The following is a 21,589-nucleotide window of genomic DNA, read 5'->3' on the forward strand; positions in this document are numbered from 1 at the left end:
ACTACAGGCAGAATAGCACTTGGAGGTTCTCAGAATACTATCAGCCTTCTGCCTGGAGACGCACTGTAAACACACGGCAGCTCTTTTGGCAGCAATCATTATGTGGGTTGGATGGTGAGATTGATGCTTTCCATGATTGAGGAAGCCTGGGGATTTGGAGGGAGCCGAGTAGCCCTGTGTGGTGAGGAAAGAGAAAGCCAAACTAAACCCGTAGCTGGCCTCCCAGTGTCTTGGCCACAGAGTCAATGGGAAATGACTCTTCAAGAGGTCATAAATCAGTCCACCCAAAAGACTTAGCTCCTCAGACTCACAAGGCACTTACAAGAGGTGATTCTTAGCTATAATCCTTCTCTTAAATGTAGCATGACAGAAGATAGATCTTCTACTGCTTTCTCAATACACTCTATTGCTCTTGGTGCTTGCGCTGTAGTTACAGGCGAAAGAAATCACTGCTATTTACCACGGTAAACATGACAACCTTAAGGTCGTCATTCATTCCGTCTGTGATGTGGTGTCTTTCCCAGACACACAGGGTCTGGTGGCAGAAGTCAGCATTGCTGCTAATGATGGAATCAGAGGAGTCATTGAATGGACAAACACTGTGTAAGACAAGCATCCAGAAATAACTCAGATGTTCTGTAGATGATTTGTAGATGCTCTAATAAAAAATGTGTTTTGGTTTTCAGGTTTGAAGTGAATGAAACAATAGGGTCTCTGACTCTAGTTGCCTACAGGAATAAGGGAACACATGGAAATGTTTCTCTTTCCTTCTTCGCTCAGAACCTGGAAGCTCAAAAGGAGCTGGACTACAATACAAGTGAAACGGTAAGCACAGCATCAGCGACCTGGAGAAATGTTTGAGTATTAACAAGGACAAAATTTATTGAAATTGTAATATCTTTAATTGCCTTTCATCTAAAAGCGATTCTCAGTTCTGAACAAGATGAACAAGTTTTTAAACTAAGGTGCCCTGTCTCCACCAAGGTGATCCATTTTGCTGATGGTGAAAGGTATAAGTTTGTAGAAGTGCAGATTACCGATGATGCCTTTCCAGAGAGTGCTGAGAGATTCCAGCTCATCCTGTCCAAGCCTTCTCCTGGGCTGCAGCTGGGCACCAATACCACGGGTATGTAAAATAAAATGCTGTGATTTTTTTTTTTTTTTTTAACTCAGCAGCCTAAGGCAGCTTATAGGCCATATTCAATTAAAAAGTCAAGACTTTCAGTTTAAAATTTGATATAAAAGTTTAAACCATTACAATAGCTAATACTTGTTACTGATTTGATGGCAGGATTTACAGAAATTGTACAATTTTAAAAATGTGTATCAGGCCATCTCAAGTCAGTGAATAGTTTTATATTGAAAATGGTGACTATACCAACATCTTCAAGCGTTTAATATTGCAGTTAACTGTTAAGTATTTGTTAAAGTCACTACAAATAAGCTTCAAATAAGCTTATTAAGCTTAAAGTTATTTACACTGCATTAGATATAGAAATATATAATAAAGACACCTGGTTTGCTATTATTATTATTATTATTATTAATAGCTAATAAATCAATACATGTCCATGTTACAGTATTGTTTGGTCTGTTTGTGTTGCTGGTAAACTGATGTACTTAGTGCACTCATATGTAGAAAAAACATTGTGCCTGTTGCTAGGCTTTTGCTAGGCGATGTTATGGCGTCATAGTAAATCAACGTTTGTGAATATAAACGAGATGTTCTTGTTGTTAATTTGAAATGATTTTCATAACATGTTATAGGTGCGTAAATGCTAAAAACAGGTCATTTTAGTCAATTGGTAGTAGGTGGCTTGGTAACATGATGACATCATCATGTCCGATAGGTAAGAATCTTTGATCAATATAATACTACTTATTTCTTTTCTTATAGCAACTGTAACTATACTGGCCAGTGATGATGGACATGGTGTAATTTCATTTAACACCACCAAGCATTTCCTGTTGAGAGAGCCCACCTCTCTGTCAGGGCTGAGTGAGAGTGTGGCCAACCTATATGTGGTTCGAAACCCAGAGGAAGGCACATTTGGCACCGTATCTGTTCAGTTTACCATCACTGATGCCAACGGCACCCAAGCGGAGGGCGATTTGATACCTACACACGGGTTTGTGGTCCTGGAGGATGGAGTCAGATTTAAGGTGAACAAAATGAGATTTTTACAGCATACAAACTGATGCGTTAGAAAACATCCATACACGTGTGTCAGTTTTCCTTTTATTTTCCATTCCAAGCCTTAAAATTGCACCTTATAGTAGTCATCTGTAATCACAATAATTATCAATTTATCATTTCAGAATTGTGTGGTGTGCGTTTTCTGATTAATGATGACTCACATTTGTGCTGTTTCAGATGCTGGAGATTAGCGTAATGCTTGATGCTGAACCTGAAGGGAATGAAACCTTCAGAGTGACCCTGTCAAGCCCAACAGGAGGTGCACGGCTCGGTGACCAGCTCCAAACTCTCATCACCGTCCTGGAGAACTTAGCTCCTTCTGGCCTGTTTCGAATTGGACCTTCTCTCAACAGGTCTGAGCACAGATGCATTAAAACCATCATAAACTTTGAAAAGATGTTTCTGAGTGTGCTCAGACACTCTTTTATATACCTAGTCCTCTTCATTTTGTGTTATCTGTACAGAACTAGCACTGAAATTGTTGCAGAGGAAGGTGGCAGAGCGGTCTTCCTCACTGTGTCTCGCAGTAATGGTTTGGAGTCAGCAGTCAGCGTGGAATGGGAGATTCAGTCTGGCACAGCTGTTGCCTCAGGTCAGACCAATAAAGGTTTAAATTTTAAGCCACCGCAACCTACCAAAGTCTCTTAAATTCCTCTCTGTTCTATTCTGGCTCCTTTATTTTGTTCCATTGTTTGTTATTTTTTTATGATTCCTTTTTTCTCTTTTCTTTAAGGGGGTTACGTGCCAGTCATAGGCGTGTATCAGACCTTTGAAGACAGTCCAACCTCTGCTTGGTGCTCACTTCCTGAGGGACCTTCCTTGCTGGCTGTGAGGCTAGATATGAGGCCCACTGTTGGATCCTCTCACACCTTGGCCACTTTGTATCGATGGCAGGGTGTTTTCGTGCCAGTAGAGGTATGTTAGCAACACTGTATCTAAAACAGCGTGGTGGTCCTGGTACAATTAAGCAGCACCTCCATTGTTAGCTTAAAAATCTCTTTGTCTTTTTGTTGTTACAGTCTGTTACGATTCAGGACCCAGGCAGATGTGTTGGGTTTGCAATAAATGGTTCTACCTACATAGGCATTACACATAGTGGCCTTCCTTTCTCCCCTGCTGCCAACCTCAGCATCTTTAAATTGCAGAAGGATCTCAATATCACATTGGTAATTCTGAACCCAATAATAATACAACATTTCTATCAAGTTTTCTTACATTACTATAACACTTCTTGCATTATGTCTGCATAATTTGATTTCTTTAGGAACAAGTCTTGGGTGTTGAAGCCCTGAATGTGAAACACTTCTCCACTGAAGGCAGAGATTATCTGATAGCGTCAAGCCAGGTGACGATGACCACTGAAACAGACTTAATTATTTACTTTAATGTCAAAATTATTACAAATATGCAGATGTTCCTCGTGTAAGGTATTCAGAACCTTTTATGACTGAAATTACTTTCGTCTCCTTGATGCTGCAGATTTTCATTTGGACTGGAGGCTCTTTTACGCTTCACCAGACTCTTGACTTCAAACAGGACATCCTCAGTGCAACTACGTTAACTCGTGCAGACACTCCCTACTTGCTGGTGTGCATAGACAGACAGAATGCGAGCTGCTTCCTGCTTCGGTGGACCAGTGGAAGATTTCAGAATCCACAGCCTCTCCCGCTTTCTGGCAGAGCAAGTCAGGTGGAGAAAATCAACAGAAGAACTGAGGAAATTCTTCTGTTGGTTGCTGTTGAAGGTGATCTTTCCTGCTTTGGCATGAAATGTGTGAATGGTGCAAGTTTTATTTTGAATTTAAATTCAGGTATATCCATATTTGAAGATAGGTGACCAGAAGAATTAAGCAGAATTGGAATGAAATACACATAAATTCCTAAAACACTGGCGCAGAGATTGCATATTTACCACATTTAATCAAGTGCGTGTAATCTGCAGTATGCCAAAATGATGGTTTGGTTTTTGAAGCAATGAGATGCCATTTTTTCTGGTTGTAGTGTTTGTGTGTATTGGGCAGCGGTTAGATCTTGGTTAGCTTAGTACAAACAAACTGCTGATACTCCAGAAGGAAAACAGAAATATTTGTATCTATTACATTGTTCTGTTGTCTCAGTTAAGTTTGCAAAATTTACCATGTCGACTAGGCCCATGTATTTATACTATGCTCTGTATATTTTGACGAGACATAATCCTTCAGAGTCTAAAAAAAGCACAGAGTGTTTTTGGTTCAGACCCCTTGTGGGTTTATGGGGAATGCCTTAGTGTGGAGCGGAGCAGAGCCACACATTGGCCCAGAGTTTGTAATTTGTCAGTCCTGGGTGTGTCAGCGAGGCCAGTGGTTTCTTTTTACACAAACATGCTATTCTAGTGTGAAAGAACTTAAGTCTGTATTTGTTTTCATGTGCCTGTATTTTTTCAGGTCTGTTTCCATCCTGTGAGGTGTTACAATGGAGCTCAGAGCAGGCTTCACCACAACTCCATCAGTCTATTCCTCACCCTGGCCTCACATCTATTCATTCCTTCACTGATCCTTCTGGAATCGGTAAGCACAACTGTCACAAACTGCCGTGTGATGATACACTGTTGTCTGTAAATATCTGGAGAACAGTCGTGTGATGGACAGTACTCATAGGATGACAGTTCCTCATTCACTAGAATAATGATACTAAAAATACAGCAACACACAAAGAAACAAGGTTTTGTCTTTAGCATTTTAGCATTCAGATGCATGTTAACACAATGCCAAAATCTTCCCAGGAGTGGATGTCTCAGCAAAAAGACCTCAGAGAAATTGCAAAAAAACTAAGAGCTACATGTCAGACTCTAAGGGCCGCAGTTAGCTTGTTAAATGTTAACGTTCATGACAGTCCAATTAGCTTGCCCGGAGGGGTTGCCAGGAGAAAGCCTCCTCTCTTTGAAAAGAATATGGCACCATTGTGGTTTGTTCAGTTGCCTCTGAGCAAACCACAAGACTTCTAGAACAATGTCCTTTGGATAAACAAGACCAAATTGGCCATAATGCACAGTGCCATGTTTGAGATACTGTCCATAAATAAATGCCCACAAACCTCAATGAACTGAAGCAATGTTGTAAAGAATAGTAAGCCAAGATTCCTCTGCAAGGATACAAGACTGATAAAGTCATGCAGAAAATGATTACTTAAATGTTTTTGCTGCTAAAGGTAGCTCCACAAACTACTGAATCATGGTGTGTATTTCTCCACAGTACTGTGAAAGTTTCATTTTTCATGTGACTGTATACTGTACTGTACACAGTTTTTTCAATAATGACGTAAACTCACTTAAAGTCTGAGGTTTGAAAAACTGTGTTCTATGTGGCATTCAAACACCTTAAATACTTTTCTCTTTTTCACAGCTTATGCTCTGCTAGCTGGTAGAAATGGTTCAACGCTGTACTCCTGGAGGCCTGATGTAAAGCTGTTCACCATCATCCTCAGGGCCCCTCCAGCCATTAGCTTCTCCTCTCTCATGGTTCCATACTTCAATATCACAAAGATCCTCTTGGCTTCTTCTGAGGACAATAGCTCCACTGTTTATGAATTCACTTCGGTCTCCAATCACTCTGATTTCATACCCAGGTATTCAGATTGTGTGAAGTTGTACATTTTATTATACAAGGTGAAGACACAGTAGTTTTTCTTCAGAAAAAAAGAAGCATATCATCAAAGAGAGTTCTGAAATGCTTGTTGTGTTTCCTTTACTTTCTCACATTCAGTTTTGGGGAGTTGCACTTTGCGCCAGGTGATAGTGAGCTGGAGATAGCCCTGAACATCATAGATGATGACATCCCTGAGGTGCAGGAGCAGTTCCTGGTCAGGCTGAAGAATCCAAAAGGTGGAGCTGAGATTGGATTTGGTGGTCAGGTGAAAGTAATTGTCCCAACCAACGATGATGCCTACGGAGTCATCGGCTTTGCTCAGGTAGGAGGATAAACCTTTTGATATTAGATGGCTTGTGCATTTGCTTAACATGTCTATCTTGTTATTGTCTCAAATTATTTATTTGCAATATACTGAATACATAAAATGTGTTTTATTGCAATCTAGAAGTATTTGTTATTGCATCTCTACAGAACTCTCTGTCTATGGAGTTGGAGGAGTTGGAGCAAGATAATCAAATTTCTCTAAGTGTGGAGAGAAGAAGAGGGAGTTTTGGCAGACTCACTGTTCACTGGGCTGCCAATGGCAGTTTGGCAGACATTTATCCAACTTCAGGAGTGGTGAGCAACACTTCCTCTGTTATACATAAAACACATGATGTACTGACAACATGTTATGAATTTAATGTCATTTCATGTAAAACGTTATTTTCTATCACAGGTTACTTTTTCAGAGGGTCAAACAGTAGCTATCATATCACTGGCTGTTAGAGCAGATGGTGTCCCAGAGTTACAGGAGTATGTCACAATCACCCTCCGTGATGTCACCACTGTGGGACTTCAAGACCTACGACAGGCTGCAGTCATTGACCAGCGACGGGCTCAAGCTCAACTCACCATCTTACCAAATGGTTCTCCCTATGGAGTGATTGGATGGCATCTCGACTCCCAGTTTACACTAACACAAGAACCACAGAGTAAGAATTTCTGTGAAAATAAATGGATGGGTGGATTATTGAACGAGGCTCAGTCAGTAAATGTGGGTTTTTATTGGATCTCAGTGAAAGAGGTTTGATGTAGTGTAATTAATTTTAGATAAATTATTGTTAACTTATTTAAATACATTCCTCAGTCGCAGCTTCTGTTAATTTAGCTTGCTGTGTTTGAGACTTTCTTGAAAAATCACAGAATATCAAATTTTTACTTTTGTGGTCAGTTTACAGTAATCACACTGAGATTTACCGTAAAAGAGATTTGCTGCGATTTCCAGCCATGCCAGGGAAGCCTGAATCGTAGAGTAAAAGTCTTTGAAATATTCTTAACCTACAGGTCTTCTATACATTTATACAGTATGTAGAATGGATTTGTAATTATTTCTGTTGTGTTTTATTACTGACTTATTTACCACAACGCAATTTCTTTTCAACCTGCAGGGGTTCCAACCAATGTGACTCTCTCCATTGTGAGGGAGCAGGGCTCCTCAGGTGAGGTGGCAATCTATTACACAACCAGGCCAGCTCTATACAACCCCCCCTCCAACCAAGCCACCGCAGGACAAGACTACGTTTCCAAAGATGACACCATCATCATGATAAATGGTGCTACCGTGGCCCTTGTTACTGTTACAATCCTACCGGTAAGGATGTGCTGATGAGCAACACCTGTTTCTTCTCTACTTAGAGAAGAAACAGGATATAGTTTAGCTTCTGTCCACATTTGGTAGCAAATAGGACCAAAATATTGTTATTATACGGAAAAAAAACTGTGAGCATGCTTACTTAAATAGGTGAAAATATTAAATCAGATTCTTTATCTTACTAATTCTGCAATAACAACCATTCACACTCAGGATCAACAGAGAACAGACCTGGTTCTATTTAAACACTAGACTTTAAATTGTTTTGCTTGTTGTGTCCTGTTCAATCAGGGTATAAACAACCAATAATCCTCATTAAACTATCGCTTCTCATAGCCTTCCTTATTTAAATTTGTATTAAATTTGCACAGTTTGAGGTTACTGTTGTTTTCACATCTTAAGGTTTATAAAAATCATTGTGAATTTGAATAACGGTTTTCTATTATTTCGTGTTTTCATGTATGCATTTGTTTTTCTAAGGATGATATCCCAGAGCTGGCAGAGAGTTTCCTGGTAAACATCACTAAGGTGGAGCTCGTTAGTGAGTCAGTTGGAGCAGGGCAGCCCAGTGTGAAGAGACCTGGTATGGAGGTAGCAGAGATCACGATCCCGGAGAATGATGATCCCCGAGGGATTCTCCAGTTCAATGTTTCTGAGGTGAGGTGAGCATAGGACATTACAGAGAGGTGAGCTTGACACTGAATTATTGAGGTTGTTGGGAAACCTCCAATTTGATACATAGAAGGCTTTTTTAAAAAGCTTGTGATAAAGAAATAAGTAAGTAATGCAACTGTGAAACATCAAAAAATATCTAAATTAATAATAAACAGTAACATCCTTAAAGATGTTTATTTCAAAATTTCTTAGTCATTGAAAATTTCTTCTGAATTTCTTGTCTAGGATATAGCTGGAAGTGTCATCCTGGCCTATGAGATACCACCACCAGACAATGTTCTCCTACTATCAGTGTTGCGACTCGCCGGTACAGTTGGAAGACTTCTTGTCTACTGGGAAGCTCAACCAGTCACTGCCGATCTTAATGACTTCAACCCCCTTTCTGGAAACATCACCTTTCAGGATGGGCAAGTGAGTTAATATTGGTCCCGTGTTGAAATTAATTCACAATAAATATCACATGAAGTCACTATATGAGGCTACTCAACTATTTCTAGAGAGAAGCCACAATTGCTATCACCATCATAGACGATGAACAGGTGGAGCCTTTGGAGACCTTCACAGTGAATTTGCTGCGTGTGATTGGTGGTGCTCGACTCGGAAAAGTGACCTCAGCGACTGTAAATATTCCATCAAATGACTCGCCACTCGGACGATTTGGATTTCAGAAACGAGAGGTGAAACTAAAACATCTCTGTTGGCATCAATTTCAAACTTAAAACTGACAGTTATTGTTCTATTCAGTGTAGAGTAAACAACATGAATAATCATCTTGCCTAATCCTCTCCAAGGTTGCCGTCAGTGAACCAGAGTTTGTGGATGATCCATCTGCTGTGGCAACACTAACAGTGCTGCGCAGTATGGCAGGTGTGGGTGCAGTGACACTGGTGTGGCAGCTGGAAGTCCACGCTGCAGGGGACCTCTCACCTTTAAATGGAACTCTCGTCTTCAATGAGGTACAGTAGAAAAAAAGGCGACTTCAAGTATCCACCAGTTTGTAGTCTCAATCTGTAAGTAGTAGTAAGTTTCTTCTTTAATTCTCCTTTACGTTTCAGACTGAATCTATGAAGTCATTTGTGATCAGAGCCCTTGCTGACACTGTAGTGGAAGGAGAAGAGCGTTTCACTGTACAGCTGTTTCCTGCAGATAGTGGTGCTGTCATAGACCCCTTAAATGGTTAGTATGCGAAAATAAAATGTCAAAATGCAGGTGCACATTTTGAATTCAGTAATCATCGATCTAGTCCTCTATAGGTATGGCCACCATCACCATCAGGGGTGACAAAGCTGCCCTGGGGATTATTGGGATAGCAGAGTCCTCTAGGAGCATCCTCATTGGAGAACCTCAGGGGAATTACAATGGGAGTGCCAGAGTCAGGTGAGATAATTGTCCTGATTCAACCTGTGAAGACAAACAAGAGGTCTCAATTGGAAAACTTGTCATGCAATGTGTTTCCTTCTTCCAGCCTTGTGCGAGGGCCAGGTGTGTTTGGAGAAGTACAGGTGTACTGGAATATCACTCCAGCTGCAGTTTCTGAGTTTGAAGCAATCTTTGGCACTGTGACTATGAGAGATGGACAGTCTACTGCTACCATTACTATTAAGGTATTGAGCAGTGTTCATTGTAAAATTGTGGCATTGTCTCTATCTGTTTATTTGAGGACAAAAAGCAGAATAATAACGTAATGACAAGGGATTTCCATAAAATTATCACAGTCACATCTTTTCTGATGTTAGGTCTTGGATGATGAACTTCCTGAGACGCGCCGTGAGTATCAGATTACACTGACCTCTGCTACTGCAGGACTGGACATAAGTCCCACGGCCGGGCATGCCAGAATTATTATGGCAGCAAGCGACAACCCATATGGCCTTTTCTCTTTCACCCAGAACCAGATCAATACAACTGAGAAGGAAGGAATGGTAAAGTCATAAAAAAATACCCTGGTACATGATATATCATCTGGTGTAGTTTCATAACCCACAGCAATATAATTTAATTTCTTTTCTTCAGGTTAATGTGAGTATCATTCGCTCCTTTGGCAATGAGGGAAGTGTGTTGGTGACCTATGAGTCATCAAGTAGCACAGCACTCAGTGGACTGGACTTTGCTCCAGCTTCAGGGCAGCTGCTACTCACCCCTGGCCAGAAGTTGCAACAAGTGGCCTTGCATATCCTGGATGACAGTCTTCCAGAGGGGCCTGAGGTGTTTTTTGTTAACATCACTGCAGTGGCACTAGACAATATCAGGTAAGAAAGGTTAAGAAGGTGCATTAGATTTATAATCTTGTTGAGACGGTGCTGTTATTCCATAGATATTGCTGATTGCAAGGATGCAAATAGAAAAAAATCCATGCATACCAGTGACCTAAAATATCTGCTGATGTGAAAGAGTTCATAGGCAACTAGTTGTTCTGTGTCTCCCTCTTGTGGCCAGAGATGTTGACTACACTGTGAGAGAGTCAGGTCTACAACTGGACCAGCCTCCAGCCGTAGGCAGCATCTCTTCTCTGGCTGTCATCATACTACAGAATGATAATGTTGAAGGTATCCTGGAGTTCAGGCAGGACTATGTTAACATTACAGGTAACAAAAGCAAGCAGTTTTTTGTCTTGTAAAATGCTGAAGTTGCACAATTTGCTACAAACTGTTTGACTTAATTATAAGTTTATTTCTGCATAAATAATCCTTTTTTATCATGCCTTTCTTGCTTCCAGTTGAAGAGGATGTTGGCACCCTGTTGATCCCAGTGGTGAGAAGACTGGGCACATACGGGCGAGTCTCTGCTCAGTTTTTTTCTAGAAGCTTGACCGCAGCACCTGATGTTGACTATATCCTGTATAATGGCTCAGTGACATTTGTGCATGGACAGAATACCAGCTACATTAATGTCACTATCATAGATGATCTGGACAGGTGAGAAGAATAACTAAAAAAATATCTACAAGTCTACCTTAAAGTATACAGTATATTTATTCCACACACAGATACACACCTAGATGAAAACACACAGTTAACAAAAAAGACATTATTTCATTCTACAACTACTGTAAATCTCCTTCCCCAGTGAATATGCAGAGGTATTTGAGGTTGTGCTGGTTGGAGCTACAGAGGGTGCCGTTCTAGGCTCCCAAAATATTGTGAGGGTAACCATCGGTAAGAGCGACTCTCCAAGTGGGGTTGTCAGTTTCCTCAATGAAAGCCTAATCACCGTGGCCAATCCCAACTCCACTCTGAAACTCAGTCTGGTTTTGGAGAGATCAGGCGGCCTTGTGGGCAATGCAACGGTATGAGGAACAATGCTATAAAAATAAATCGCATCATTGCAGCTTACTGCTAGAGCACGTTGGTTTCCATGGTGACATCATACAGTTCAAACTAGCCCTCTCTTTTCACAGGTTGCTTGGATAATCCTTGGCCCTAACAGTAGAGAGGCTCTTCCCCTCATCAATACTGACATTAGAGGACCTGTGAACGGGTCCCTGTTCTTCAAGGATGGAGAGAAAAGCACGCACACCATAGAGCTGCGGATTCTCCCTCATGGGGAAGTAGAGGTGGAAGAGACATTTGTTATAGAGCTCAATATTCTGTCTGGAGAGATGGATGTTGATCCTCAGGCTAGTTCCATAACACTGAAGGTATTTCACCATGTAATGACTGCAAACTTGATTTCGCCATCATTAATCAGTTCGCTCATATTGTTGTGCACAGTTTCTCTTTCAGAGCACTTTTTTCGCTGAAGGCAAGTTGTACTGGAATTAAGCTCGGCACCGCAATCATTCCTTTTCTCCAAATGTTTTTTGTCTGTCAGATAGAGAAATTTGGTGATCCCAATGGTATCGTCCAGTTTACTGAGGATGCGCTTCGAGAGCGTGTCTACAATGAATCCACAGAAGCAGAGGGCCCATTGAACATTTCCTATCTGATTATGCGCAGAGAGGGTGTCATGGGTAACATCACGGTATGGTCATATCTTAAATATACATTTACTGTTTACTAATAATATCCTGCTTAAACGAAAAATATAATACTTTTACTTTTGTAAACACAACCATATCGTATCCTCAGGTGCACTGGCGAATACAGAGTGACTCAGATATTGCAGGTGACTTTCTAGCCTTAACTGGCTCAGTGATGATTCGGGAAGGCCAAAGAGAAGCAGAAATCGTCCTTAAGCTGATGCCTGATACAGTGCCAGAGCTAGAGGAGCTCTACATTCTTCAGCTCATATTTGTGGAGGGTGGGGGTACTCTGGATGCCAACCCGAATCTGATCAGAGCTCGCATCAGGTTTGTTATTTGATCAGTTAGAAATGGTAGTAGAAAAATCAAAGACTGAATGACCTTAAAATTACTATTCCTCTCTCTCCCACAGGGTGCCTGCTAACGATGAGCCTCATGGGGTTTTTTCTTTGAACTCCAAGCAGCAGTTTATAGTAGTCACAGGCTCGGGGTCAGAGGTCAGCAGAGCTATGGTTATAAATGTGACACGGCTTGCTGGGCTATTTGGCAATGCTAGTGTAGGCTACAGGATCACAGGTGGGATAGATGAAGTGATGGACATAACAGAGATACTGGGTGGAAAAGCTGAAGGACGACTGCTCTTAAAAGAGGGACAGAGCTTCAGTGCTATTTCTCTACCCATCAGCAGCCAGGTGAGAAAAAGCACGTTTAGTGACTCGTGTATAGAGAATTACCCGTACACAAAGTGAACACACCTTCTACAATAGAATAGTTTATAATATCTTGAATCCCTTGTTTATTTCACCTGTTTCTTCCCACCGTAGGCATTTTTGTCAGTGGGTGCAAGCATCACCGCAGAGCTCACTGATGTTAGACTTGTCAGTGTCGTCCTTGGCTCTTTGCCACGCCTTCTTCACGAGGCCAGAGTTGCTACAGTGATTGTACCTGAAGAAGCTGCTAACTCAGAGGTGAATTGTAATTTTTTTTCTATATTTAAATGGCTTACCTGTTAGACAGAAACTGTTGCCAGTTATCAGAGAAAGACACTCCTGGAGATATGCTCACTGTGTGCGTTTGCAGGTATTTCTTTCCATTATAAATATGGAATTATGTGTCAGTTTTTCTGAGTCAGGGTAGAGTAATTTACACAGATATTGACAAAAATTGATTAATAAATATCATTTTACTAGTCATTTGATGACAAACCTTGATATTTAGCACTGTATTCATCTGACTCCTCTCCACATAGGTTTTCAGATCATTTAAAATTTGAAGAAAAACTTTCAAAGTGAGGCATTGATGAGTCATTGATTATTTTGTGTACATTTATCTGTTTTTAATACAAGTATCTGAACCTGGTGTCGTTAGATATTAAATTTACATGACATCTTACACATAACCATTAAATATAACCCTTCTACTTTACAGGGAGTGCAGAATTATTAGGCAAGTCGTATTTCTGAGGAATAATTTTATTATTGAACAACAACCATGTTCTCAATGAACCCAAAAAACTCATTAATATCAAAGCTGAATGTTTTTGGAAGTATTTTTTAGTTTGTTTTTAGTTTTAGCTACTCAATGGGGTTCAGATCAGGTGAACAAGGTGGCCATGTCATTTGTTTTTCTTCTTTTATACCCTTTCTTGCCAGCCACGCTGTGGAGTACTTAGACGCGTGTGATGGAGCATTGTCCTGCATGAAAATCATGTTTTTCTTGAAGGATGCAGACTTCTTCCTGTACCACTGCTTGAAGAAGGTGTCTTCCAGAAACTGGCAGTAGGACTGGGAGTTGAGCTTGACTCCATCCTCAACCCGAAAAGGCCCCACAAGCTCATCTTTGATGATACCAGCCCAAACCAGTACTCCACCTCCACCTTGCTGGCGTCTGAGTCGGACTGGAGCTCTCTGCCCTTTACCAATCCAGCCACGGGCCCATCCATCTGGCCCATCAAGACTCACTCTCATTTCATCAGTCCATAAAACCTTAGAAAAACCAGTCTTGAGATATTTCTTGGCCCAGTCTTGACGTTTCAGCTTGTGTGTCTTGTTCAGTGGTGGTCGTCTTTCAGCCTTTCTTACCTTGGCCATGTCTCTGAGTACTGCACACCTTGTGCTTTGGGGCACTCCAGTGATGTTGCAGCTCTGAAATATGGCCAAACTGGTGGCAAGTGGCATCTTGGCAGCTGCACGCTTGACTTTTCTCAGTTCATGGGCAGTTATTTTGCGCCTTGGTTTTTCCACACGCTTCTTGCGACCCTGTTGACTATTTTGAATGAAACGCTTGATTGTTCGATGATCACGCTTCAGAAGCTTTGCAATTTTGAGACTGCTGCATCCCTCTGCAAGATATCTCACTATTTTTGACTTTTCTGAGCCTGTCAAGTCCTTCTTTTGACCCATTTTGCCAAAGGAAAGGAAGTTGCCTAATAATTATGCACACCTGATATAGGGTGTTGATGTCATTAGACCACACCCCTTCTCATTACAGAGATGCACATCACCTAATATGCTTAATTGGGGGTAGGCTTTTGAGCCTATACAGCTTGGAGTACGACAACATGCATGAAGAGGATGATGTGGACAAAATACTCAATTGCCTAATAATTCTGCACTCCCTGTATGTGAGGGCACCAAAGTAACACCATTATTAACTGTCCTCTATCATTTATGTTCTGTAGGTTGGCTTTGCTTCACTGGCTCTGCAGGTTTCAAGCGTGGAAACAGGGATTTGTGTGGCAAATGTGACACGAAAAGGGCTGTTTGGAGACATCAGGGTGCAATGGAAGGCTGGGTATCCTTTAGGAGAGACTCTGCCTGGCTTTAAAGCCGGAGCAATCATCCCAAACTCAGGTAAAACAGTGAGAAAAAGACAAGGATTGAGCTCTGAAAGACTTAAGTTGTGTAGTATTTTTTTCACTAAAATTTTCAAGGTGTAGTGTTTCTGCGCACTAAACGCTGCACGTCCTCTTCTAACAGTTGATAGTGAGCTCCTTCTTTATATTTAGGTTCACTAACCCTGGCCCATGGAGAAAGGAGTAAAGCCATATCGCTAACAGCAGTTGCCGATTCATTGGATCCAGCTTCTTATGCTATACACCTCACCGCTGCTGCCTCCAGCTCTGCTGGAGCTGATGCTGTCAAGTTCAGGTAGTTGGTACACTGAATATTGGACTGCTACTTACTCATTGAATTTCACATGTGACCTCACTCTAATTCCTCTCCCTGCACAGGTCAGGTTTTACAGTGGCAGAGGTGGAGCCACTGGGGATCTACCAGTTTTCCTCTGATTCCCGCCAGATTGTTATTGCAGAAGACATCCAGACTATTACACTTTATATTCAGAAACTTTACGGTTCTCGTAGCAATACCACCTACCTGTCATTTAGAACAACAGCAGGGAGCGCAACAGCAGGAGAGGACTTTTTGGCTGTACCAGATGGCCGTTTGGTCTTCAACTCACCTTACCAAACCAACGCTTCATTAAGCCTTTCAGTGCTTGATGACTCCCTTTCCGAACCTGATGAGTACTTCCATGTAAACCTGACAGATGTTCAAGTTCTTAATCAGGACTTAGCGTGGGCACATACCTCTCCTCGCCTTAACCCTCAGCACAGTGCCGCCACCGTCACCATCCTGGCTAGTGATGCAACTGGTGGAATACTGAGTATTGGACCTGATCTGATCCAGGTACAAGAGGACATGGATGAGGAAACCCAGCAGGCGCGCAGCGTGGTTCTGAGGGTGCGCAGGTCTGCTGGTTTTGATGGGGCTGTGCGGGTTCGAGTCCAAGCCTATGGAGGTGTGTGTGCTGCATGTCTTTTACATCGATATTGTGGGACAGTGTATTGTGTTATTTAGTGTAATGTGTAAAAATTTTCTCTAACTTTTGTTGGGGTTTTTTTCTTTTAGATGGAAGTACAACTCAGCTACCCATCAATCTAAAACCTGTTGGGAACCTTGCAAAGGAAGAGCAGGACTTCCGCTTGGTGTCCCCTATAGTGTCCCTGCAAGCTGGTGAGAATGAGACAGAGGTTATCCTCTTCATCCTGGATGACTCAGAGCCTGAGGGACAGGAAGTATTCTATGTTTACCTCAGTGATCCAGAGGGAGGAGCACAGATCACAAACACTTCTCTCCAGGGATTTGGAGCTTTTGCCAAAATCACTATTCTTGGTAAATGCATGAAAGAGGCTTTATGGTATACGTTCTAATAACTATGTAATGTGTATTCCTCTACAGTGGGGCAAAAAAGTATTTAGTCAGCCACCGATTATGGAAGTTCCCCCACTTAAAATGATGACAGAGGTCAGTAATTTGCACCAGAGGTACACTTCAACTGTGAGAGACAGAATGTGAAAAAAAAAATCCATGAATTCACATGGTAGGATTTGTAAAGAATTTATTCGTAAATTAGGGTGGAAAATAAGTATTTGGTCACCTCAAACAAGGAAAATCTCTGGCTCTCACAGACCTGTAACGTCTTCTGTAAGAAGCTTTTCTTTCCCCCACTCGTTACCTGTATGAATGGCACCTGTTTGAACTCATCATCTGTATAAAAGACACCTGTCCACAGCCTCAAACAGTCAGACTCCAAACTCCGCCATGGCCAAGACCAAAGAGCTTTCGAAGGACACCAGGAAAAGTATTGTAGACCTGCACCAGACTGGGAAGAGTGAATCTACAATAGGCAAGCAGCTTGGTGGGAAAAAAATCAACTGTGGGAGCAATCATCAGAAAATGGAAGACATACAAGACCACTGATAATCTCCCTCGATCTGGGGCTCCACGCAAGATCTCATCCCGTGGGGTCAAAATGATCATGAGAACGGTGAGCAAAGATCCCAGAACCACACGGGGGGACCTGGTGAATGACCTGCAGAGAGCTGGGACCAAAGTAACAAAGGTCACCATCAGTAACACACTACAACGGCAGGGAATCAAATCCCGCAGTGCCAGACGTGTTCCGCTGCTGAAGCCAGTGCATGTCCAGGCCCGTCTGAAGTTTGCCAGAGAGCACATGGATGATACAGCAGAGGATTGGGAGAATGTCATGTGGTCAGATGAAACCAAAGTAGAACTTTTTGGTATAAACTCAACTCGTCGTGTTTGGAGGAAGAAGAATACTGAGTTGCATCCCAAGAACACCATACCTACTGTGAAGCATTGGGGTGGAAACATCATGCTATGGGGCTGTTTTTCTGCCAAGGGGACAGGACGACTGATCCGTGTTAAGGACAGAATGAATGGGGCCATGTATCGTGAGATTTTGAGCCAAAACCTCCTTCCATCAGTGAGAACTTTGAAGATGAAACGAGGCTGGGTCTTCCAACATGACAATGATCCAAAACACACCGCCCGGGCAACAAAGGAGTGGCTCCGTAAGAAGCATTTGAAAGTCCTGGAGTGGCCTAGCCAGTCTCCAGACCTCAACCCCATAGAAAATCTGTGGCGGGAGTTGAAAGTCCGTGTTGCTCGGCGACAGCCCCAAAACATCACTGCTCTCGAGAAGATCTGCATGGAGGAATGGGCCAAAATACCAGCTACTGTGTGTGCAAACCTGGTAAAGACCTATAGTAAACGTTTGACCTCTGTTATTGCCAACAAAGGTTATGTTACAAAGTATTGAGTTGTATTTTTGTTATTGACCAAATACTTATTTTCCACCCTGATTTACGAATAAATTCTTTACAAATCCTACCATGTGGATTCATGGATTTTTTTTTTTTCACATTCTGTCTCTCACAGTTGAAGTGTACCTCTGGTGCAAATTACTGACCTCTGTCATCATTTTAAGTGGGGGAACTTGCACAATAATACTAAATACTTTTTTTGCCCCACTGTATTTTGATTGTTTTGTTTTCTCTGTTTCTTTCCTTTCACACCAGGGAGTGACTTCCATAACGGCATTGTAGGATTTAGCCTTAATTCTCTGATGGGAAAGGTTTTGGATGAAGATTCAGAGAACAGAACTGCTCTGCTCTCTCTGCAGAGACAGGAAAACAGGTAATGAAACACACCTTCTTTCTCATTTCTGCTTAACAAGTGGCGTTGATAAAAACACATCTCCTTTTAATGGTTCCATTATCAATGTGTTTTTTCCTTATGCCATTTTTCCTTCCGCTCAGAGCTTTTGAGGATCTGCAGGTCTTCTGGAGAGCGACCTTCGACAAGACATCGCTAACACTTGTCAATAATGGAGTCAACCTAACTACACAGCTTGTTCGGACCTCAGGAACAGCGACCTGTAGGAGAGGCGAGATAATTTGCACTCTCACTCTGGAGGTTGTGAATGATGATGTAAGGCAGGCAGTGGATGTAGACACTTGTAGATGTTATAGCACTTTTCCTTTATTTCTAGTCTTGAAATGTGCTAATCTGTTCTACTGTAGGAACCAGAATACCAGGCATGGTTCCTAGTGGAGATTTATCAAGTGGGTGCTGGAGCTACCATTAATGAGACCACCCGTTTTTCCAACATCACCTTAGCAGAGAGCGACAACCCAAATGGCGTTGTGTACTTTGCTGTGGGCCACAGACTCCCCATCGCCACCCTGACAACAACAAGCCTCATCCTCCAAGTTTACAGACAAGCAAGCACAGCTTCTGCCATGTCTGTACAGTATCGGACACTGGTAAGAGACAACGACATGCTTTATGTAGAAATTAAGCACAGGTAGAACTGGGGTACATTGCATAAACAGTTATACTTGAAACAAGCCAAATATTCTTAAATCTGACAAAAGTTTCTTGTTTTGAGAAGAAAAAAATTCTGCCAGTGGGCTGAGCAAAAGTTACTTGACTAGAATTGTTAAAACTAGCAAATGAATCTATGCCTTTTAACTAGACAAAACTGTCTAAAATTTATGCTTAAATGAAGAAAATTTGACTTACTGCAAGGAAAGAGACTGAATTGTTTCTTTCTTGATTGAGTTAAATATAAGAATTAAATCTCAACTCTGACAACAATAATTAGAAAAAAGTGCTGAGAATAAGACACCATCTGTTCAAAAAGCTACAAAAAATATGGGACTTTATCTTAAAGCAAGACACCTTGCTTTTTTTTTTCTTTTTTGCACTTTTATTGACACAGCAACAGGTCAGTAACTCAACTTTAACAGTACTGAGGTCTAATTCCAGGAGACTCATGTCTAACATTACCTACATTTGAGCAGGGTACTGTGTAACATGGCCACTGTAAGAAGTGCATATTCCAGATACTCTTAACAGGAATAATAACAGTATAAAATACTCATGACTGAATGTATCAAACATACATTTTGCTGCAGCTTGAAGCAATCAGCATTCAAAATCCTAGATTGCATAACTTTTTAGAAGAACAGCTTTAAAGATCACACAAACAAACGTGTCTTACATGAAGATGCAGTGACTGAGCATAACAGAGTGGAAAAGGTTACAGCACCTGGTATTGCATAAACAGATTATTTTGATTTTGTGCAAAAATTATGATTACTTCTCTGTCAGTGCGCCCCAGGGTGGCTGTGGCTACAATGTAGCTTGCCATCACCAGTGTGTGAATGTGTGGATGACTGGATGTGTAAAGCGCTTTGGGGTCCTTAGGGACTAGTAAAGCGCTATACAAATACAGGCCATTTACCATTTACTTCACATTTTAATATTTTTAATGATAACATTATTAGGTTTTTAATGTCCCTTACTGCAGAATAAAGGTTTCTTATGAAAGTTTTGTTTTGTTTTGTTTTTATCTTTAGCTCCATTCTAGGAAAATGACCAGTTTCAAGTGTCCTCAGTGTAGGACACATACAGGATGTCATGCTGAAATGTAAAGCACTTACAATAGAAGACAAACAACAAACTATTCCAGCCTAATTGATGACATTTATGGCATTTGCTTTCTGTGCTGACTGATATGCTGCTCAGTGCTTTGCTGCCTGCTTTTAAATCAGATGTCACTCTGAACATAAACACAAGCTACATGTGATGTCTCTGATGTGTATCTGTTTCTACCCGTGCTGATGCTAGCATGACTAAAGCTAGCCAAGCAGCAGTAAATATGTGAAGTAAGGAAGAAGGATATACTCATCAAACAAACAGGATCATAAGAATATAAAACCACGAGCACTACAAATGTAACAGAAATATGTTGACATAAAATGGCATGTTATTTGAAATCTACACGAAACAATGACACAACTACTTTTTTTCAATTTTTTCAATTTATTTATTTTTTACCAATTGTCCAAATTAGTCTGTGATTGGCCTGAGTGTGACAGAAATCATATTTATATACAACTAAATATGACTCAGCAAACATGTTTTAAATGGATGATTCCTCACTTGATGACGGATGATCCATTTCCATATTTGCTGAGTCTTAAATTTGATGTCAGTGAACTTACCAGTGGTTGGTGTTAAAAAAAAAAAGCCCCCAAATCCCCTATGAGCAAGCACTTTGCGACAGTGGAGAGGAAAAACTCCCTCTTAATGGGAAGAAACCTCTGACAGAACCGGGCTCAGGAAGGGGTGGCCTTCTGTCTCGACCGAGAGGGGTTCAAATGTTCACTGACAATTTAGTTGTATATAAATATGATTTTTAGGACTTGATGTTGACACCAATTATGTGAAATTGGGGACGCACACAGTTCCGCTTCTTCTTGTTCTTCTTCTTCTTACTTGGCGGAATCTCTGGCAGGCTCTTAACTTCATTCTCGAGTTCAGCCACCTTGACATTGAGCATTTTCTGTTTGTCTTGTAGACTTTGCAAAGATTCCTGTACAGAAAATGCAGCTGACTCTTCTTTTTCGATCTTCTGTTGTTCTGTGGTGTCTTTTTCTTTCTGAGGCTCCTGCAGAGACATTGCAGTGGATGGCAGTGAGTCCTCTTTTTCCATCTTCTCCTGTTCTCCAGTCTCGTTTTCTTTCAGAGGCTCACATTTATGCATTTCATTTGCAGCAGTGGAATTTTGTTCTTTGTGCTGCTGTGGGATTTTAAGTGAGCAATCTTTGGCCTCTTTCAGCTCTCGCTCAGGAGATTCTCTCTTCAAATCATGAAGGGCCTTGTTGGGGCAGAGCTGGGATTTCAGGTCACTGATTTCCAGGTTGAGTGTCTCCTGCTCCTGCCTATGTTTAACGGCCTGCTCTTCAAGCTGATTTTGAGCTGCTAGGAGCTGTTTCTGGAGCATCTCAATCTGCTCTTGCTGAATCCTACATTTGAGCTCAAATTCAGCCTCCTTAGAGGACTTCAGTCCTACAGAGTCAGTGTGTGAAGCCTCTGTGGTTGGAGTGGCAGACTCCACACACTGCTCTGTGGTAGGGTGGCTGATTTGGTCCTGCAGGGTAGCAATCACCTCATCCAATATGACAATAGCTTCATTGTCATTTGTGAGAGTGTCTGTCTCACTGATGTCATTGGGCTTATTACTAGAAGCCTCTTCCAGCTGCTCTATGAGGTCTTTAATCGTTTCCTCATAATTTCGCTTGTTCTCGTGAATTTCTTCACGAAGTTTGTTCACCTCAAG

At 41.5% G+C, this 21,589-nt stretch overlaps 1 protein-coding gene across 1 annotated transcript in view; it reads left to right on the plus strand.

Annotated features, from left to right (window-relative positions):
- Positions 1-21,589, plus strand: part of adgrv1 (adhesion G protein-coupled receptor V1) — a 130,280-nt gene that overhangs the window by 41,340 nt on the left and 67,351 nt on the right. Inside the window, exons 43-82 of the mRNA XM_085425235.1 lie at positions 525-603; positions 687-825; positions 985-1,126; positions 1,898-2,163; positions 2,375-2,550; positions 2,662-2,789; positions 2,931-3,112; positions 3,217-3,363; positions 3,462-3,542; positions 3,677-3,941; positions 4,620-4,742; positions 5,577-5,799; positions 5,937-6,141; positions 6,294-6,440; positions 6,541-6,796; positions 7,253-7,455; positions 7,936-8,112; positions 8,356-8,541; positions 8,628-8,807; positions 8,922-9,086; positions 9,186-9,306; positions 9,384-9,507; positions 9,596-9,734; positions 9,867-10,052; positions 10,144-10,379; positions 10,567-10,715; positions 10,847-11,045; positions 11,197-11,416; positions 11,528-11,767; positions 11,941-12,090; positions 12,198-12,418; positions 12,504-12,783; positions 12,916-13,059; positions 14,772-14,943; positions 15,099-15,240; positions 15,324-15,892; positions 16,003-16,266; positions 17,979-18,096; positions 18,219-18,390; positions 18,483-18,725. Coding sequence (XP_085281361.1) covers positions 525-603; positions 687-825; positions 985-1,126; positions 1,898-2,163; positions 2,375-2,550; positions 2,662-2,789; positions 2,931-3,112; positions 3,217-3,363; positions 3,462-3,542; positions 3,677-3,941; positions 4,620-4,742; positions 5,577-5,799; positions 5,937-6,141; positions 6,294-6,440; positions 6,541-6,796; positions 7,253-7,455; positions 7,936-8,112; positions 8,356-8,541; positions 8,628-8,807; positions 8,922-9,086; positions 9,186-9,306; positions 9,384-9,507; positions 9,596-9,734; positions 9,867-10,052; positions 10,144-10,379; positions 10,567-10,715; positions 10,847-11,045; positions 11,197-11,416; positions 11,528-11,767; positions 11,941-12,090; positions 12,198-12,418; positions 12,504-12,783; positions 12,916-13,059; positions 14,772-14,943; positions 15,099-15,240; positions 15,324-15,892; positions 16,003-16,266; positions 17,979-18,096; positions 18,219-18,390; positions 18,483-18,725 — 7,559 coding nt within the window. The remainder of the gene's footprint in view (positions 1-524; positions 604-686; positions 826-984; positions 1,127-1,897; positions 2,164-2,374; positions 2,551-2,661; positions 2,790-2,930; positions 3,113-3,216; positions 3,364-3,461; positions 3,543-3,676; positions 3,942-4,619; positions 4,743-5,576; positions 5,800-5,936; positions 6,142-6,293; positions 6,441-6,540; positions 6,797-7,252; positions 7,456-7,935; positions 8,113-8,355; positions 8,542-8,627; positions 8,808-8,921; positions 9,087-9,185; positions 9,307-9,383; positions 9,508-9,595; positions 9,735-9,866; positions 10,053-10,143; positions 10,380-10,566; positions 10,716-10,846; positions 11,046-11,196; positions 11,417-11,527; positions 11,768-11,940; positions 12,091-12,197; positions 12,419-12,503; positions 12,784-12,915; positions 13,060-14,771; positions 14,944-15,098; positions 15,241-15,323; positions 15,893-16,002; positions 16,267-17,978; positions 18,097-18,218; positions 18,391-18,482; positions 18,726-21,589) is intronic.

Source organism: Rhamphochromis longiceps, linkage group LG12 (genome assembly GCF_057381845.1).
Source record: "Rhamphochromis longiceps isolate RC_006_pf linkage group LG12, R_longiceps_female_GT1.1, whole genome shotgun sequence".
Taxonomy (NCBI): domain Eukaryota; kingdom Metazoa; phylum Chordata; class Actinopteri; order Cichliformes; family Cichlidae; genus Rhamphochromis; species Rhamphochromis longiceps.